Genomic DNA, 20,130 nt, shown 5'->3' with positions numbered 1-20,130 from the left:
AGAAATGTTTAATAATTTGGGTCGGCAGGGGCGTATTTAAGGACTATGAATATTATGAATAATGATAATATTTATTGAGATGAAAAATATGTGATATTTCATATATCCCATTACGCTAATTTGAATTTTGAACTTTTTATTTGTATCCTCCCCATAAGAAATTTCTAAATACGCCCCTGTGGGGGGGCTAAGTAATCCAAACTCGCTCAATTGCCACCTTTGTCTGAATAATTCAATCATACTGGCCGGTGCATGGGCGTGTTAAAGGGGTATTTAGCTCGAGCGAAAGTTTTTTGGGGGTGGTAAATTTTTTGTGTAATTTATTATTTATTAGTTAATGAAATATAAATATTCTATCTTCTAGTACCATTAAAAAAAAAAAAATCATTGTTCCAAATAGATGATTACTAATTAACATAAAAAGAAAATTTTTACGTAGCTATAATATTTATATGAAATGGAAATGACTAACTGAAATACCGAGCGTAGCGAAGACAATTTTTTTAAATTGTTCATATTTTCATAAAAATATTCATAAAATATACCAATGGCGCAAAATAATTTTGCACCCCCATACATTAACCTTTAATGCGCCCCTTGGCCGGTGATTTTAACTATAAAAAAATTTAATTTAGGTTGTTGTGTACACAACCCAAACGATATCAAAACTATACATATAATTATTTTTTTCAAACACACCTTTTAATATCTGCACCAGATATCCAACTTACTTCCCTACGGATCGAAGTAGACAACCTATCATTCTAGATATTTTATTATAAAAAAAAAATAAATAATTAAATCGATTTAATTTACATGTATGCAAAAACCTCTTGCAGGGCTTGATTCAAACCACACTACTGTTCACTGACTCCTGTAAAAATATCAATTAATCGCCACAACGTTATCAGTTTAACAACTCATTAATTAAAGGTAAACCAAACTTAGCTTCATTCTCTAATCAAATTTTACTAACTTAAATACAAAATAATATACATTCTATTCAAGTTGCTGAACAAACAGCTCGCGGCCGAACATCTAACTACAGTCATTACTGAAACCGTCCAAGCCTGCTTTCTTCCACACCACGTAATAAAATACAAAATATCGAAATTTTACCACACATAATATATCGTCTTTAATTAGACCAAAACATATTGTTAGACTAAACTGGCGAAGCCAAAAAAACCAGGAAAATAAAGAATGATTAAATCAACTCACTGAAGACGTAAATACAGCGTTAAGTTACCATCGTGTATCGTCTCCTAATAATTATTTATTAAATATACACCCAGGTGATTCTAATCTATCTATTCTAATCTAATTTCAGTATACTGAATTACGCATGAAGAATCTTATACTAAAATTTCTAACTTAAGTACAAAAATTGAAGTTTTTATGATTTTTTTACTACAAAATAGTTTGAAACATTTTGCGATTTCAACGAATTTATATTTAAATGTCTAACTTGATATACATTTAAAAAAAATGTGTCTATATACTTATGTATTTTTAATATTTTTTTCACAGATTTAAAACAACTTATATTGGATCGTGTATTAATTTTCTAGAATTTTGACCTAGCAAATAATTTTTTAACTAAAGAATATTGTTTAAATCATTAAATTATACAGATTACAGATAGGTAAATAAGTTTAAAATTCAAAATGTTTATGAAAACGAAATACGAAATATGAATTATTATATAGTTAAGACAAATTTCGGTTTGTTAGGTTTTAATTTTTGATAAGACATAAACATCTTACGCGACGGATTGGTAACACTGATGGTGTTTGAACTGAACTGGTTCAACGGAAAAATTTTCATACATAACAAATAACAGACTATCTATAGTCAACACTCAATCATTTTAGGTCTCGGGAATTGAAAGCGTAACGGGTCACGGGTGTGCGTTTTCATATATTATCGGTAATTCGTTGTGTCTGGTTTTGAGTACAGTGATGTTATTGTATTTGAATTTTTTAACGTTTTTTTAGTAATTTTTTAATCTTATTTCTGGTTATAAGTGTTAGCCGGTAAATACAAACCGCCGGTGTGTACTAATAACACCAAAATATTATGGATAGTTGCAACATTAAAGTGGCCATCAAGGTCCGTCCTTTAAACTACAAGGAACAGTTGGACGATAGGGTTTACTGGAAAATAGAATCCGACAGTGTTATTCACATAGATCAAATAACTAAAAAGAAGAACGGAGAACAATTTTTTTTTTGGTAAAATGTTTATACTTAATCCTTCAAACTGTTAGTTACTTACTGTGTGAAAATATAACTGAAAATCAAGCTATTTTAGTTGGAATGAATTGTGTTTAGCTCTTACTCGTAATAGTACATTTTTTGAAAGTGAACTAAAAAAAACATTCTTATCTTATGACCTGAAAAATAAAAATAGATTTAAATACCAAACATTTTATTGAAACTTAAAAATAAATGATATTTTGTTTAAGCCTTTTGATTGGAGTCAATTAAAAATAAAACAGTTTTAGTATACATACCTACCTTTTTTTGATACTTCTAGGTTATGAGCTTAGTCAGTTAATAACATTTGCTCACTTGTGTTTACTAGTGCTGCCAGGACATTATGACGTCTTTGTAACAATGGTATTTTAAAGTACTTTAGTTAATATTATACTTGTATTGAATTTGTACACTAATGTTAAGCAAGTTGATTTGCTTCTATACATTTTGTGTGTTACCTATATAAAAATTAATAGATGCTTACCTATGTATTGATTATCAGTATAATAATCATCTTTGAATAATGGTCAATAAAATCATTGTCATTAACTTTAGAAGTATATGATAAATATTTATGAGGAAATTATTTTCAAAATCTGTTTAGAGTACCTACTATTACTAAAATAATTATTTGTTGCATCTTTGTATACCAGACATTTTTAGTTCAATGGTTATGTATTTGTAGCAAAACAAGCTTAATAGACTTATGATAATTTAACTAATAATTTAGGTATTTGTATCATATATTATTGTACTATATTATGTTTATGTTTTGTTAAATTTAGATAGAGTATTTTGCGATAAATCAACTAATTATGACGTGTTTGACGAGATTGTCAGACCAATTATTGACAGAGGAGTTCAAGGGTTTAATGGTACAGTATTTGCCTATGGTCAAACTGGTTCTGGTAAAACATTCACTATGTCTGGTGATCAGTCCAACCCTGGAATTATTCCATTAGCTATTAACTACATGTTCAATGCTATGAATAATTCTACCAGTAGAGAATATTTACTAAGGTATGATGTGCTTAATTATTTGTTTTCATTTAATGAAAGTTTTATACTATTCTTAAAAAAAATATTCTTATTTACAGAGCTTGTTATTTAGAAATTTACAATGAAAAAGTTATAGATTTACTAGAAAAAAAAAGTAACAAAAGTCAAACAAAAAAAATTGAAATTCAGAAAGATGGTTTACATATTACACCATTAAAGGCTGTAGTTTGTCAAAATTCGCAAATGGTATAACTATAAAATCATATGTTCTTTTCTAATTTATTACTTTAACATTTTAATAAATTATTTTCAGGTTATCGATCTTATGAGAATAGGTGAGAAAAACCGGAGTATTGGAGAAACAGATATGAATGAAAGATCATCAAGATCCCATACAATATTTCGTATTGTATGTATTTTTTACTAATTAAAAAAAAGATATGTAAAATTAAATTGTGCTATTTTATTCAGTGTTATGAAATGCAATTATTTTTAATCAGAATTAAAAGTACTGTATTTATATAAAAATGTGTGCCTTATTCATATATATCTGTAAACAATATGTACACATTTAAAAATATTAGTTTTAAGAGGACATACTCAAAAATTTTGTCTTCGTCTTACTAATATATATCAGAACAAATTTGCATTCAGCTAAGTCTTTTTTATGCCGTTAGCTTTAATATTAGAGTCGATTTACTTATTACCTAAGGCATGTAGGTTTTTATTGATATTCAAGTTTTTAAGTAAATTTTAAACAAGGTACTTATGGCGTTTAAAAAACTAAAATAACAAATAAAACCTAGATGTCCTAAATAATATTTTAAACTCAAGTTTGATTATAAGTAAATTAACTAATATTAAAGCTAACAGCATAAAGTAAATTCAGCTAAAAGAAACTTTATCATGTTTTATGTTAGTAAGAAAGAGGGAAAGCACATATGGATATAACACCCTCATAATTACATGTTTAATGTGAAATACCTAAGTATAGTTATTTCAATTGTTTAATTATTATTATTTTTTATAATTTTGTAGATTCTAGAAAGTCGTAACATTGATGATGATTGTGATGGGGCTTATCAACAATCTGTGATTAATTTAGTTGACTTGGCTGGTTCAGAGCGCAGTAGTCAAACTCAGTCATCTATGGAACGATTCAAAGAAGGTTGCAAAATTAATAGTTCTCTAACAACTCTTGGTTTGGTTATCCAACAACTTAGTGAATGTCCAGATAGGTAAATTATTGAAATTCTAATTTTAATCTATACTAGAGTATTATATTTAGTCAAATTTTTCTATTACGATATGAATATAGAAAATGTTTGTATTACTTGAATGGTATAATGATTTATGAAATTTTTATTTATATTTTGAAGCTCACAACATGTCAACTTTCGTGATAGTAAACTTACGAGAATATTACAAACATCTCTTGGTGGAAATTCTTTGACTGCAATTATTTGTACAGTAACCTTAGCAGTTGAAGATCAGACATCTAACACACTAAGGTACCCATTAATATTTAAATTAAATTCTTAAATTTTGTATCTGAACTTATGCTTTTTAATTATTTTGTTAGTTTTGCGTCTCGTGCCAAAAAAATTAAAAATACTGCTAAAGTAAATGAAAATGTCACAGATGAAACACTCCTAAAACGTTATAGAGTTCAACTTTATAAACTGAATAAAGAATTAGAGGGTATAAAACAAAATCAATTTGAAAATAATGAAATTAAATACAAGTATCAAGAAGAAAAACGAACTAATGAAGAATTAAAGGAACGTATTATGCGTTTGCAAAATAATATGATAACATCTGTTCACATAGATCAACCTTCAAATAAAGTAAAAATAAACTTAATTTTTTTAACAACAATTTACTAAATTTATTTTTTTATTTTAGAAAGGATATCAGCGAAGAAGAACTTGGGGAGGAAAACTTGATAATACATTTTCTTCTAATAGTATTCTTGAAACTATTGAAGAAGATGTCAATATGCATAGACCAAGTGTTCCATCTAACTTTGGAAATCTAAATAAAGGTTTATAATCTATTTTATAACTATATATATATATATATATATATATTATTGTAATTCCCAAAACCTATATTTAAGTGTAGTATGTACTATTAATAATAATTCCTAATATTTATTTTATTATTGAACTATTTTTTTTAGAATTTAAAACACCTTTAGAATCATTTGAATGGGATTTAATTAGAGAAGAAAATCATTCTGATGTTACTGAATCCATCAACAATGAAAATACTGAACATAATTTTTCTCCGTAAGTCTTAATAATATTTAAATACTAGTTGACTAGCCTTATCTGGCTTGGGAAAATTCTTATTATGATATATTAATATATTAATATTAAAAATGTTATATTGCAAATCTAAATTAAATAAATATTAATACAAACATTTATTTGATTATAAAGTAAATAAATTATGAATATTTAACATCCCAGAAATTCATGAATGATCCATTTTTTGTAGAAATTTTAAGTTAAAATTTGGACTAAATAACTTATTTAAATAATGAATAATGATATTAATTATTTTGTGGAAAATAAAAACTTGTGCATGTATTATACTAATATGTTTGACAACTTGCAGTATAACACATACATCAAAATATGATTGTTAGGGTTTATAACTTCACAAAAATGCATAAAAATTTGGTGAAACACTTGGACACGGGGTTGAATCAGGTAGTTAAAAAATGTGTATACTGCTTTAAAATAGTCTAGTAGCCCATTTAAATGAAACTTAGATTTAAATAATAGGTTGTATATAGAGATAAAAGTTAAAAGAATTTTTATGCCACTGCGCTTTTTCATCAAGTTTAGAAGTATCGAGTATATGCCCTTGTTTATTCTTTGTCTCAAATAAGAGTTGGTTGGCAAACCATTTTTTTCTGATTCGATTAAATCACTCTTATTGATTAAATTGGTTTTCAATATCATCTTCTATTTCTGTTAATCATGGTAAATATAAAATTGAGATTTGCTCTACGTTATTGAACTTGGAATAACGTAAGCTAAGCAATTATTAAATGTTAAATTAATGAAGTGACCCTTTTGAGAGTGTGGCATTCAGTGCTTGTTAGCCATACCTATTGCTATTATTTTAGCTTAGAAGTCCTGAGGTTACATTTATTGAAGGTAGTTAAAGTAACTTTATTCCATTTACTATTACTTATTCTTTTGTTGGAACTATTTAAATTTCCCTGACCTATGTAGTGATCGTAGTCTTATCAACTTCATATAATGTCCTTGCTTTTTTTTTTTTTGCTATCCTGCTTTAACCTCATACATTTTTTTTATATAATTATCCTATGGTATACTGTTACCACCAATATTCTAATTTGGTGTCATAATTTAAAATAATTGATTTCATTATTTGTACTTATTAGTTATTAACCTTAGATAAAATTTCTATAGTTGCTAATAAAAAATATTTTGTTATTTAGACCTTCCGACATTCCATTCAGTGTTTGTGAAACCCCTAAAAAAGTTTTGAGAGAACGTGTAAATAATTACAAAAGTATGTTTGAAATGAGTATGAAAGAAAACAACGAGCTTAGAGAATTCACAACTCTTGAAAAACAAATGTTTTATGATAATGTGAGTAACCAACTAATTTTTATGGATATATCTATATCTGTATTAATATTTATTATCGAATTTTATATAATTGAATAATTTTTATCTTGTTACAGAATGAACAATTAAAAGAATTGATTAATTTAAGAAAGCAAGTTGAGAATCTTCAAACCGAAAAAAATGAATCTGAAAAAATGATTGAAAAACTTAAATATTCAATTCAAGTATTTGAAAATGAAAAACGTGATGTTGAAGTTATTATGGAAGTACAAAAGAATATGCATGATAAACGTGAAATGGAACTTCTAGCTACAATTCAGGTTAATACTTTACTAAACTAACACATAGTATTAAAATGTATGCTATTTTTTTTTATTTTTTTTTTTTTATGTAGGAAACAAGAGAAGAGTTAAAATTAAAAGAAGATCTACTAAAAAAAACCATATTAAGTGATGACTTTTTGGCGGAAAAACAAGAAGAAATTAAAAGACTTGAAATGAAAATTAAAGAAATGTATCAATTAAATAATACATATATTAATGAAATAGACAGTTTAAAATTACAATTGTTAAATAAAGACCAGCAACTTAATCTAGAAACGTCCAAACAATGTTCACTTTTAAAAGAGTTATCTTTTTTTAAAAATAATGTTGCTGAAGTTAAATCAGTTCCATACGCTATTAACTTTTTAGCTGAAAAGGGTTATTTTACTCTTAGAAAATGTGAAATATTGGAACTGGATCAATTATTAGAACATATTCATAATACAGTAGAACAATTGCAACTAGAAAACCAAAGTTTAATAGATGAAAATAATAATTTGAAATTAATTACAGATGAATTTAATATTCAGATGAAAAATATAAAAAATGAAAATTATGAATTGAGCTTAAAACTAAATTCTATTGAGGAAAATATTAAGTCTACCATCAAAGACTTCAGTGGCAGTTCTGAGATAAATGTTGATAATTTTGATACAAATAGTTTAATTGATTTCGCAGCTACATATTTTGAAGAAAACACAAACAAAATTGATATACTGTCAAATAAGAACTTGATTTTAGAAGAAAAATTGTCGTTATCGAATACAAAATTAAATGAAATAAAATTATTTGTATTTAATAATCTTGATTGTATTCTTCAGAGTATTTCTATTATGGAAGTTGAATCAAAAACTGAAATAGAGAAATTTAAAAAGCAACTATTAGAAACTATAGAAGAAAATATATTTTTGAAATCTAGTATTCAAGCATTCAATAAATTAACATTTGAATGTGTTAATATTATTGAAAAAGTAAAGACTAATCATTTGAAGATTATTGATCTACAAGAAGAACTTACTATTAGCAATGCTGTTAAAATTGAATTACAAGTACAAATTGAAGAATTAAATAGATTGAATGAAAATCTTAGTATGTTTATTGAAAATCAAACTAAAGTTGAAAATGAAATTAAGATTGATGAACAGGATGTCAAATCTAACAAATTAAATGATGACTTTACTAAACCAGAAAAAATGCAACTGATAATAAAAGATGACGAAATTAAAACTGATTCAAATTTTGTTTTGAACCAATTAACAACTGAACTTAAAACTGTTAAATCAAACCTTGAAGATAAATCAAATATGATACTTATACTTGAAAAAACAAATTTAGAATTATTATCTAAGTATAATGATTTAGAAAAATGTTATAAATCAAATACAAATTGCATTGACAAAAAAGAAGAAATTGAAAAACAATTACAAGATAAATTTGTTACAGATATAATTGGTTTACAAAATGCACTAGAAGAATTAAAAGAAATGAATATTAAGCTTGAATTAAATGATTCTGAAATAGACAAATTAAAAACTTTGTTAAATTTTGTGAAATTTGAACTTAATGAAAAACTCAAACTCATTGAAATGGAAAATTCTAAATTTGAACTTGCCCAAAACAAAAAATTAGAAGAAACTAGTCAGTTTAACAATATACATTCTACGCTTACTGTCAAATTGGATGCTGAAAATAATACTGAAAGTGATATTTATAGCGAATTACAAATAAAAACTAAAGAATTAGAAAATGCGACTTCACAAATTAATGTTTTACAATTAACAATTGAAGAAATGAAAATAAATACAAATTCTAATGTTATTGAAAGACTAAGTCATGAACTTGATACTATTAAATATGAACTGGAAGAAAAAACTAAACTTGTGGATCAATTAAAAAATAATAAATCTGAAGAATTAATGGGTATTAATTTAGATAGGATTTCTGAACATGATGAGATTATTACAAAACTTAAATCTGAATTGGAAGAGAAATTAAACAATGAAAAAACAATGAATAATGAATTACAAGTTGTTACAACAGAATTGGATGATGCTATTAATAAAGTTAATGAAGTAAAATCAGTAATTAACACTTTAAATACAAATATTATATCCTATATTTCTATTGTTGAACAACTAAACCGTGAACTTAAATGTATCAAATCTACTCTTGATGAAAAAAATGAATTAATTCTTGAATTGGAAAACACTAATTTAAAACTTTCGGCAAAATGTAAGGATTCTGATGATCAGTTAAATAAAATCATCTCTGACCTTAAAATTAATCTAGAAGACAAAATTAAAGTTGAAAATGAATTACGAGATGAACTTCTATCAAAGGCTAATGAATTAGAATATGCAATGGTCCAAAAAAATAAGTTTCAAACCATGGTAGAAAGTATGGAGAATGAATTGAAATCTAATGTTATTTTATTAGAGCAATCTAAATCTGAATTAGAAATTAAATCAAATTTATTATCCGAATTAGAAAATGTAAATTCTGAATTGATTGTAAAATGTGATAAAATTAATGAAACAATGATAAGCAACATAAAAGATAATGAACAAAATTATATTAATATTCAAAATCAGTTACAATCAGTTATCCAAGAAAAATCATTAATCCAAACTGATTTGAATCTAATTAGCCAAAAGTTTATGGAAATATCAAAACATCACGATGAGACAAAAAATAATTTAGAAAATAAAATACAACTACAAGTATTAAATTATCATATTCTTTATGAAGAATTTGTTAATTTGTCTTGTGATATTGAGTCATTATTAAAACAACAATCTATTAAAGAATTTAATTTCAGAGAAGAAATTCTACTAAAAACTACAGAGCTTGAAAACTTGCAAAAACAAGTACTTGAGTCCAGTTTACAACAAGAATATGATAGATTAGAAGAAGAATATATGTTAAGGTCTCGTGAATGTGATGAAGCACGACAAAAGATAATAAATTTTGAATCAGCATTGTCAAAAACTGAAGAATCTGAAAAAATACTTAGGAATAATTTGGAATCCAAATGTATTGCTCTGGAAGAATATAAGAAAAATGTTGAGTTTTTGTTTTCAAGAAATGATTCATTTCAAATTAGGGTTAATGATTTTGAAGATAATGTTTTAGTGGGTTTAAATGAAGAATTTGATTTAATGAAATCGGAATTGTCTAAAAAAGCAGAGTATGAAAAAATTTTAATAGAGCAAAAAGCAAAACTTGAATTTGATTTGGACAGACTTCAAGAAAAACTTGTCAACATCACTAAAGAAATGGAACTTAGTGAAGAACGATGTGAAGATTTGGCTTCAATTATTAATGTTTTAGTAATTGAAATAAAGGATGCTAATTCCACTAAACAAAGCTTAGAGTCTTGTTTGAATGAAGCTGAACATGAATTATTAAAGTCTGGAGACTATTGTGAAAACCTTAAATTTGAATTATATAGTGTACAAAGAGAATTAGAAAATACATGCATCAATACTGAATGTTTAGAAAAAGAATTACAGAATTTAAAATTCAAATTAAATGATAAAATTGATAAAAAAGACTCAAATGGTTGTGATCTAAGAAATAAATTAATTGATCCGCTTGTAGATTATGTACATGATATTAAATTAAAACTCACTGAACTTAATTCTGCTATAATATCAGGAAACCAAAGTGAAAAACAGTTTAGATCAAAAGTTATGCAAATTGAAGATAATACTTTACCACATGATGAGGCATTGAAAATAAACTGTGGCTCCCAACCTGATTCTTTTGATATTGATATTGGTTTAGAAATTGATAAATTACATAATATATTAAAAGAAAAAAATGATTTGATTAACAATCTTCAAACATCTAAAAATGATATGGAAAAAAATATTGTTGAACTTCAATATCAAGTGAAAAAACAATTTGATGAAAATAATAAGTATGTTAATGATATAACATTGATAGAAAATGATCTTAAAGAAAAAATATTATTAGTAAAAAATTTAAATGAAGAATTGAATCAAGTTAAATTAGCAAATACTGAACTAACAGAAAAAAATAATGAACCACAAGACGAAATTATTCAACTTTCTGATGTAAATGAAAAATTGAAAAGTGATATAACATTAATGGAAAATAATTTAAAAGAAAAAACATCATTAATAAATAATTTAAAAAATGAATTAAATGAACTTAAAATACAATATAACAAACTTGAAGAACATAACCAGGCTAATAAAGAACAAATTTGTTATAGCTATGATATTGATTTAGAATTAAGAAATGGTAAAAAGAATATTATAAATGAAATTAATCTTCTTGAACCTGGAAAAATTACAGGTGTTCTCGCTGATCATAATTTGTTAAATTTATTGGATATGTTTGTTAGCCTTATAATGACTAAAGAACAACAAATCGTGACTGACTTAGTTAATGAACACAATAAGATTAAACAACTATATGAAGATCAAATCAAGCAGTTCCAAGAAGACATAAAAAAAGGAAAAGAATGGCAAGAACAAGTTGAAAATGATAATGAAAAACTTAGTCTTGAACTTGAAAATCTTAAATCTCAAAAACACAACTTCCCTAGTAAAGAATTAAAAATAAAAGAACTGACAGAAAAACTTTTGGAAGCAGAAAATGTGTCTTTTAATTATTTGAATGAATTGCAAGAATTAAAGACTCAGCTAAGTAAAACAAGTGGACAAAATTATCAGTTATTATCAGATGAATTTGAAATATTTAAGACTAATTCTGAGTTGTCTATACAAGATTTAAAAATTAAACTTGAAAATCTAACCAAACAATATAACGAATCATTAAGCATGTACAAAGATCAAAAAAATAGTTGTTTTAGTTTAGAAGATAAAATAGAAAAAATTCAATCAGAATGTGATTGTTTAAAATCTGTTATTGAAAAAAAAGATGAAGATATCAAAAACTTACTTGAAAGATTTCAATCGAAGACAAATGAATATGAAACATTGATTGAAAAATATAGTTTACAAAAAGAAGAAATTAAAATTGAGCATGAAAAGAAAATTAATGAACTAGAGTTTGATTTAAGTAATATTAAACATCAGATGTATTGTACAGAAAAGTTGCTTAAAGAAATAAAAAAAAATAATGAACAACTACTTGAAGAGAATTCATCAAATTTATCAATAATTAAACATATGCAAGAAAATAATAACTCTGCTATTCGAATTGCAGAATTAGAGGATGATAGTAAAATAGCTAAAGTTGACAAAATAAAATTAGAAAGTCTTGAGAAAGAGTTAAAAGTAAAGAATAAAGAACTTGAAAACTTAGAAACAGATTTAAAAGTAAAAGCCATAAAACTTGAGGAAACTGAAGCACAATGCTCTAAACAAATCCGTGCGCTTGAAACTCATAATTTAAAAAATAGTGAGTTAGAAAAACAATTAGAAAGTTTTTATCAGACTTTAAAGACAAAAGATAACAAAATTGAAGATTATCAAATTAAGTTGAAAATGAATGAAGATAGTTTGACTGAAATAAATAATGTAATTGATAAATTAAGAGAAATACTGAAGTGCGATGGTACAATATCAACACTCTACGACAATGTCTGTTCATTAATGAACAAATATGAATACTTAGAAGAAGAAATTAAAGAATTGAAACAATCTAATGTCGACTTAGACAATGAATGTGAATCCATGTTAGAAGAGGTAAAAAATAAAGACGATAAGATAACAGAACTTTTGACTCAATTAGATGAGATGAAGCAAAACATTGAATTATTAACAGAAGAAAGAGATTTTTTGAAAGATAAAACTGAACAATTTAAAAACTTCAATGAAGATGTCAAAAAATTAAATGAAGAAATATATGGTTATGAACAAAACATATATGAACTTAGAAAAGACAAAGGTCAGCTAATTATACAACACGATAAAGAACTAAAACAACTGAAAACTGAACTAAATAAAGTCCAAACAAAAAACTTGGAACTATCAAATGAATACAGTAAATTATCAGGTAAGAAAACTTAAGATTTTAATAAAAAATTATATTTTAATCGTTTCCATAAATTTAATTTTTGATAGAGACTGCTAAAATTTTGGAAAAATCATTAAAGGAAGATATACAGCAATTAAATAGATGTATTGTGGATAAGAATGCAAAAATATCCACATTAGAACTGTTTTCCAAAACAAATACTGATGATCTCAAAAAAAAGAATCATGAATTGGAAAATGTTTTTAAAAGAGCAAGAGATGAGGTAACATCATTCAATAAATTATTTTGATGTATACTATATACATATATATCTATATTTCTATGTAATATTCTTATAGTTTAAAATTCAAATAAAATATTTAAGTTTACTTCATACTTATACTCCTATGTAAAATATCAAAACTGTTATTAAATATTAAATTTCTTTTTGTATTTAACAATATTGATGAAATGTACATTCTATATAAATTTAATGTAGTTTTATTTATATTTTTATAGAATCATTCGTTACGCAGAGAAATACGCCGTTTAAAAGAAATTACAAATGTACTTAGAGTGGATCAATGTACTCAGACTATTGAAGAACAAAGCTTAGTGAGTAGTGCAATAGTAAGTTAAAACAACTTTTTAAATTTATATACATGATACAATTAACAAATTGATTAAAAACATCTTAACATTTTTTTTTTTTTTTTTACGTGATTTATACAGTATTATTACTATTTATATATATTACAATATTATTGTTTTTATTTTAGGTGGCCGACCACAAAAGTATGATTGACAGAATTGCTAAATTTGAAAAGGACAATAAAATGATGAAAATGATGTTACATCATCGTAAAGCTAAGATCGAAGAACTTGAAAAACAACTTAATGAGAGACAAAGTTAAAATTTAATTCAAAATGTGTAGCCTCAACTCTGCACTTAAATTTTTATACTTTTTATATATTTATTTGTTTGTAAGATATTAAAATTATCCAGTATGCATTTGTTTAATCATTTAGTATAAGTATTGAATTTTATTTCGTTCTATATTTATTTATAAAACTAGATCTTTAACCCATTTAGTGTTTGCTATATATTTTGATTTTCAACGTGAACAGTTTGTGTTCTAATTTATATAAAGTTATTTTTATTTCTTGGAATAGAGTTAAAATTGGATACATTCATTTCATAATGTTAAAACATTAAATTTGGTTGACATTTTATTAAAATGTCAACAAATAAAAAATATTAACATTATTAAGTATGTCTAACTATGCTGTAAATAAAAATGGTTATATATAGTTTTAGTTGTAATTAAATTATTTAGAAACAAAAACATTTAATACTGTATTATTATTTATCAAACTATTTATGTCCATAATTTTAAATATTTATAATAGTTGAGTATAAAATTATTTCAATAAGTTTGTACTATTCCTTTTTTGTTAATGATATTATTTTATAATATAGTACATATTTTATATGCTCAAGTTTAGTCAAAATGTAGAAGTATAAATTATGAATATTAAATTAATTATAAATATTAAATTTGAGTTATAACTGCAATTCACACGATATATGTTTAATGTTATATATATGATATATCTTATCTTGGATGCTTCAAAATATAATTTACATATTAACATTGTATTTTATTGGTTGTAATCTATTTCAACTATATATTTGACTACCAGCTTAAGTAATAAGTTATAATATTAAATAATAATTAACTCAAAAATTAAATACTATAAATTTAACGATTATTTCTTTAGCGATAAATTTGATGAATAACAAGTTATCAACGTACGGTGACAGATGGCTACATGGTTATTTATTATAATATTTCTATGATACGTTTTAATGAATAATCATATTAAGTTTATACTTTATAGTGTTAAATACATATAATTTTTTCAAGACATTTTCTTTTTCTTGCATTTTTAGAACTAAAGTCATTTATTAAATTATAGAAATCAATAGTTTTTAATATTTAATAGAAATAAAGCATTTGACCTTTTCTCAGATATAGAAGATTGTTAGTAACTGTTTACTTTTAAAACTGAAAATGCTCATTCTCCAATATAGCTTCAAGCTTACCACAACTGTGCTAAGAAACATTCTCAGTATTATAATATTAAAGTTAATATTAAAGCTCTTTACTTTTAATGTAAGTAAACATTGTGTCACTGCGTTTTCATCTGATGTATAAATAAGTTTTCTTCTATTTTCATTATTTTTTTAAAATGAAGACACTCGTAACACATTTACACGTTTGAACTTTGAATAGGTATGCACCAAAAATTCTTTTGCAATAAATCAAAAACTGTTTTTGATAGTGTGAACTTTGAACAGTATCTGTTTTGCGAATACATCAGAAAATATTTTGAATATCTAAGTAAGCTTCAGATCTAGTTTATCTAGTTTTTAATTGTTTTTGAGGTATCAATAATGATGTAAAATTTGTTTTTTCACTATGTTCTGTTAGGTTTATTTGATTAGATTGATTCACCAGCTCTTTGCAGTAAATATAATAATAAAAATGCATACGTTATTGTTTTTATTTAATTAAACATTCAGAATTTAAATAACATTTTATACATGTGCGTATTTTGTACTACCACTCAATAAAATTGTTTTTTTTCAATACTTTCAAAATCATCTCAAATTATCCACATATTGTTTCAGAGAATTATATAGACATATAGTTATTAGTTTACCTAACTGTTGATAACTTAATAAGTGTAGATTGGACTTTTTTGTTGACTTAATTAACCCCCCTGACGGTCACTGTTATCTATCCCTAGGCACGTACCTAGCCTGCTTATACGTTAATCCGGCACTGTTAATGAGAAGGTATTTTAAAGTGTGTGTAGTATTTTAGTCTCGTTTAGTTGTGCCGAAAAGGATAAATTCTGTGGTTAGTGGAAGTGGTTCAAAAAAAATAAAATCTTGCAGCTCAATAAGGAAATATCAGTAAATTATCTAATTTAACATAATATTTTACATTTTAAGAAACCAACAAACAGGCCGATTATTTGACCTCATATCAAGATACCTCTAAACCTAAAAGTTCAAAAACGGGGTTCACGTTTGACATAAAAGATGAAACTGGTGTTTCGAGTTACCTATACAATGAAATTAACAAACGTTTTAGTTTTTTTCTCATTTAAAAACAATTAATTCAGACTAATTAAATATAAAATGCAAAGAATTTTCAAATTTTATCACGAAGACATTACCTAATGCTCATGACTTGTGAGCTTAAATCAAAATGTTGTCATTCAAGGCAGTAGGTACTTAGTTGAAAACTCTTTTAAATGAATCCGTGGACACGAGTATCTCAGTCTTACATTTACATACTCTAATAGAGGTAGAGAAGTTAGAAAAAACTTGAAACTTTCCCAATCGTGAAAGTTGCTACTGGGATATTCCTCTGCCTAATGATCACCAATTGCAGTACTGCAGCAGAAGTCGGAGGGTGCTCATTTTTATATCTAAAAAGAATAAAAAATAAATTACGAACGACTATGCTACAAGAAAGATTAACAAATTGTCAATCGTGTGCATAGAAAGTGATATTTTTCAAAAATTTGACTTTGAAGATATAATCGAAGATTTTTCAAAACAGAAATTTCGAAAGAAACCTTTAAACGATATAAGTTAAATTTAGTATGTGCCTTCATGTACATAAACATAACTTATTTCTAAAAATAAAATGATGTAATAAAATAATTTTATGAATCAATTATATAATTTACATTGTTTAAAAAAATAAATAATTTAATTACTTAATAAGATAATAATTATAGTATAGCTTTTACGGTCTACATAATAATTTTAACTTTATTGTAATTGTATAATAAATATCAATAATGTAGGTATTAAACAAATGTTCATTACTTTTTTATTTTCGAGTTAGCTTAATTTTTTTTTTCATTAATATTTAAATTTTCTTAGTACTTATGTTAATGTTTGAATTTCAAAAGAATTAAGTCATCCAACTAAAGTATACGAGTATTTTAATGTTTTTGTTGGAATTTTTTTTTATTTTGAAAGGACCTCTAAAATCTATGTGTCTAAGGCTTTTGCGGCTCTGCGTAGCTAAATACGGCTCTGTATATTTCATAATATAAAAATTTAATAAAAATTATTTGATGAGAAATTATTTTACATATGAGTAAACAATGTTTTTTTTTTTTTTTTAAATTTAAACTTTGTTATTACGATTAGTTTCAACAGTTAAATGTTAAAAAGCAAGATTAAAACGTGAGTAATATAATATATGAATTATTAACAAATAAGAAAAGAGAAAAAAAGAACAAGTAGAACTTAAATTAAATAGCCTGTATATGGTTAAAAAAATAGTATTTTATTAATGATGTTTTTTTGTTTACAAGAGAAAATATATTTTATGTTAAAAGGGATGTTTGAGGTGTTGAAAAGAGTTACTAGGTGGTTACGTTGGGTTACATAATTACTATTATTGTAGCTTCCTAATAATCCTAATATACAGAAAGCACAAGCACTCTCTACTATTCTTCTATGTATTTTAAAATATTTATTTAATTATTTTATACGATTCATCAAATCTGAAATTTACTATTTTTATAGGAAGTTTTAAAAGAATTTTTCCTCCTATTAGAAAATCAATTTTGATTTTGATTCTGTCATGATATTTTAGTTGATGATTCAAATTTGATTATGTTTTAAAAATGATAAATTACCTGTATAATTGATTTTTAACTGTTTGTACTTGTAATAATTTTATTGTTATAGTTCAGGGATGGCAAATCCATGGCACGCGAACATTTTTACTATTATATAATATAATATAGTATTATAGTTTATAGGTAATAGGTAAAAATATTTTGAGCATACGGCTTTTATCGGTCATTAACGATTATTCTTATCTGTAGATAAAATAATAATACCTATAATATTATTGAGAGAAATAAACCTACCTCAGTAAACACTAATCAGTACAAATACGTCTGTCAATTTGTGAGTGCGTCGTGCGTATTTCGAGTTTCGTGTGCGGTTATTATATTTTATTTAACATTATTTAATATGTCTGTAGCAATATAATTATAATTATTATTATAATTTATTATTATTATGTACCTAAACTAACCTTTTTATACATTAATTATACAATCGAATTATAATATAACAAAATATTATTTTTTTCATGGCACGCTCTAAAAAAAAAAAAAATATGTAATTTTGGGCACGCAGTGTTCAAAAGGTTTGCCATCCCTGTTATAGTTCTTGAATTATACAGGTATCTATATCTGATTAGGAATTAGTTGGTGTGTGGGAATTGGTTATCTATGGTATACTAGTCTTATGACCGTATCAATGGACAAGTGTGGTCATATGTCTTCTTTCAGGGCAGGAGGTATCTATAGGGTAGGTATGTTAATTTGCACTTTGTGTATAATTTTTCCGTGAAATTATTATTATATTAGTTTATTAATTATATATTTTTATTATTTTCATATTGCCAATAACATGTTTTTGGTGGTTAATTTGAAAATTGTCTTCCTACAACTGAAAGTGTTTGAATACCATATCTATTATTCTTGTTATTATATTTGGTGTTTCTATTACAAGTATTGTGTTTTAACAATATTTAATATGGTTTAAATATACATTACTAAAATAATTAAATATATGATCATAATTTAATCGTGAAGTGATGAAGATTCATCAATGACATTAATGAGGTATCACCTTCGCTTATTGTAAAAATGCATAGGTACTCAAAGTCCACAGATTGTAAAATATATTTATGATTAACAAAAGAAAAAAAAAGTTTAGTAAGTGGTTAGTGGGTACCATCTGCTAAACATAAATCATTTATTTTACTTTGATTATTACAGTAGACAGTAGGTTGATATATTTTACCGAAAATATTTCATTTATTATATTATTAATATTTAACTATTACCTTAAATAATACCACATTTTATCAACCTGTATTCCTCAAAATTCATAGCATTTTTTTTAAATACCCTAAAAGCCTAAGAATAGGTTCGTAGTGTGTTAGTAATTTAGTATAAATAGATAATATATTAAATCTCAAAATAAATAAAAAGTGTTATTGCGTATAATACATTTTATGATTATATAATATACATACCTTAAACGTTTTAATTTTTAATTTTCTACGAAAAATGTTTTTATAACAAAATAATTTATAACGTTATTCATTGTTAAAATTCGTAATTTTTCTTTAATTTGAGCTTCTTAAAATGTTTTTAAAAAATAACAATATTTGTATATTTTTAGATTTTTTAGTTCCAGTATAAAATACTTACATACTTGTTTAAAGGATTTTCAAAAATTAGCTATAAAATTTAAAGATTTCATACATTTTTCATAGCAAAGTAGGTACTTGTAGTTAGTAAATTTTTGTGATTTTTGTGAATATTTCAATTTCAAATACGAGTATATATATAAAAAATTGTTCCAATGTACCTATTTTTATCATTTTTATATGAAACTTTTTCATGCCGTTAAAACATAAATACCTCAAAATCAAAATATTTTTAACATTTTATCATGTATAGAAAATGATAATAGTGGTGTCTAATCACTATTCACTAATATCTGGATTCCAATATTATTCGGGAATCCGGATATCCAAATCCGAATAATATGATTTATAAAATCCGAATCATCTGAACAATTTAGATATTTTAAACTTAAGGCTTAATTATTAAAAATTTAAAAATTTATTATTTAATTTATAGATTTTAAACTGTGTTTTATTTGATTCGCAGTAAAACTTAAAATTTAAAAATAATAGTTTGACGTAAATTTTACATCTCTAGAGAATTTAAATTATTTGGATTATTTGGTTATTAAATTTTGGAAACGAATATCCGGTTAATTTAAATTTTTGACTTCACCAAATGATTAAATAAATATTTGGAGATATCTTAAGTGTGTCTGGTTTTTAATTTTTATCTTTT

At 24.7% G+C, this 20,130-nt stretch overlaps 1 protein-coding gene across 3 annotated transcripts; it reads left to right on the top strand.

Moving 5' to 3' along the window:
• Positions 1-1,861: 1,861 nt before the first annotated feature.
• LOC112601925 (kinesin-related protein 4-like) lies at positions 1,862-14,341 on the top strand. Of its 3 annotated transcripts, none has more exons than XM_025349813.1 (15): positions 1,862-2,232; positions 3,043-3,278; positions 3,356-3,503; positions 3,571-3,666; positions 4,296-4,495; positions 4,637-4,768; positions 4,840-5,104; positions 5,163-5,301; positions 5,440-5,548; positions 6,736-6,889; positions 6,985-7,188; positions 7,263-13,182; positions 13,251-13,426; positions 13,663-13,758; positions 13,923-14,341. In XM_025349813.1, the coding sequence occupies exons 1-15, from the start codon at positions 2,080-2,082 to the stop codon at positions 14,055-14,057; spliced, it is 8,163 nt and encodes a 2,720-aa protein (XP_025205598.1). In that variant the 5' UTR covers positions 1,862-2,079; the 3' UTR covers positions 14,058-14,341. The 3 variants fall into 3 exon arrangements, with proteins under 3 accessions (XP_025205598.1, XP_025205597.1, XP_025205600.1); XM_025349812.1 differs by having other exon boundaries at positions 13,663-13,773; XM_025349815.1 differs by lacking the exon at positions 1,862-2,232 and adding an exon at positions 2,535-2,621 and having other exon boundaries at positions 3,044-3,278; positions 13,663-13,773.
• Positions 14,342-20,130: the final 5,789 nt, after the last annotated feature.

This window comes from Melanaphis sacchari, unplaced genomic scaffold (genome assembly GCF_002803265.2).
Source record: "Melanaphis sacchari strain LSU unplaced genomic scaffold, SCAv2.0 Contig7_pilon_pilon, whole genome shotgun sequence".
Lineage (NCBI taxonomy): Eukaryota > Metazoa > Arthropoda > Insecta > Hemiptera > Aphididae > Melanaphis > Melanaphis sacchari.
This window is presented reverse-complemented; position numbering and strand designations above follow the sequence as displayed.

Bases quoted from the DNA above. Each gene is read 5' to 3' on its own strand.
- LOC112601925 (XM_025349812.1), top strand. From the start codon at position 2,080: ATGGATAGTTGCAACATTAAAGTGGCCATCAAGGTCCGTCCTTTAAAC. The intron at 3,504-3,570 runs GTATAACTATAA...AATTATTTTCAG, and splicing joins TTTGTCAAAATTCGCAAATG to GTTATCGATCTTATGAGAAT. The intron at 13,427-13,662 runs GTAACATCATTC...ATATTTTTATAG, and splicing joins TTAAAAGAGCAAGAGATGAG to AATCATTCGTTACGCAGAGA.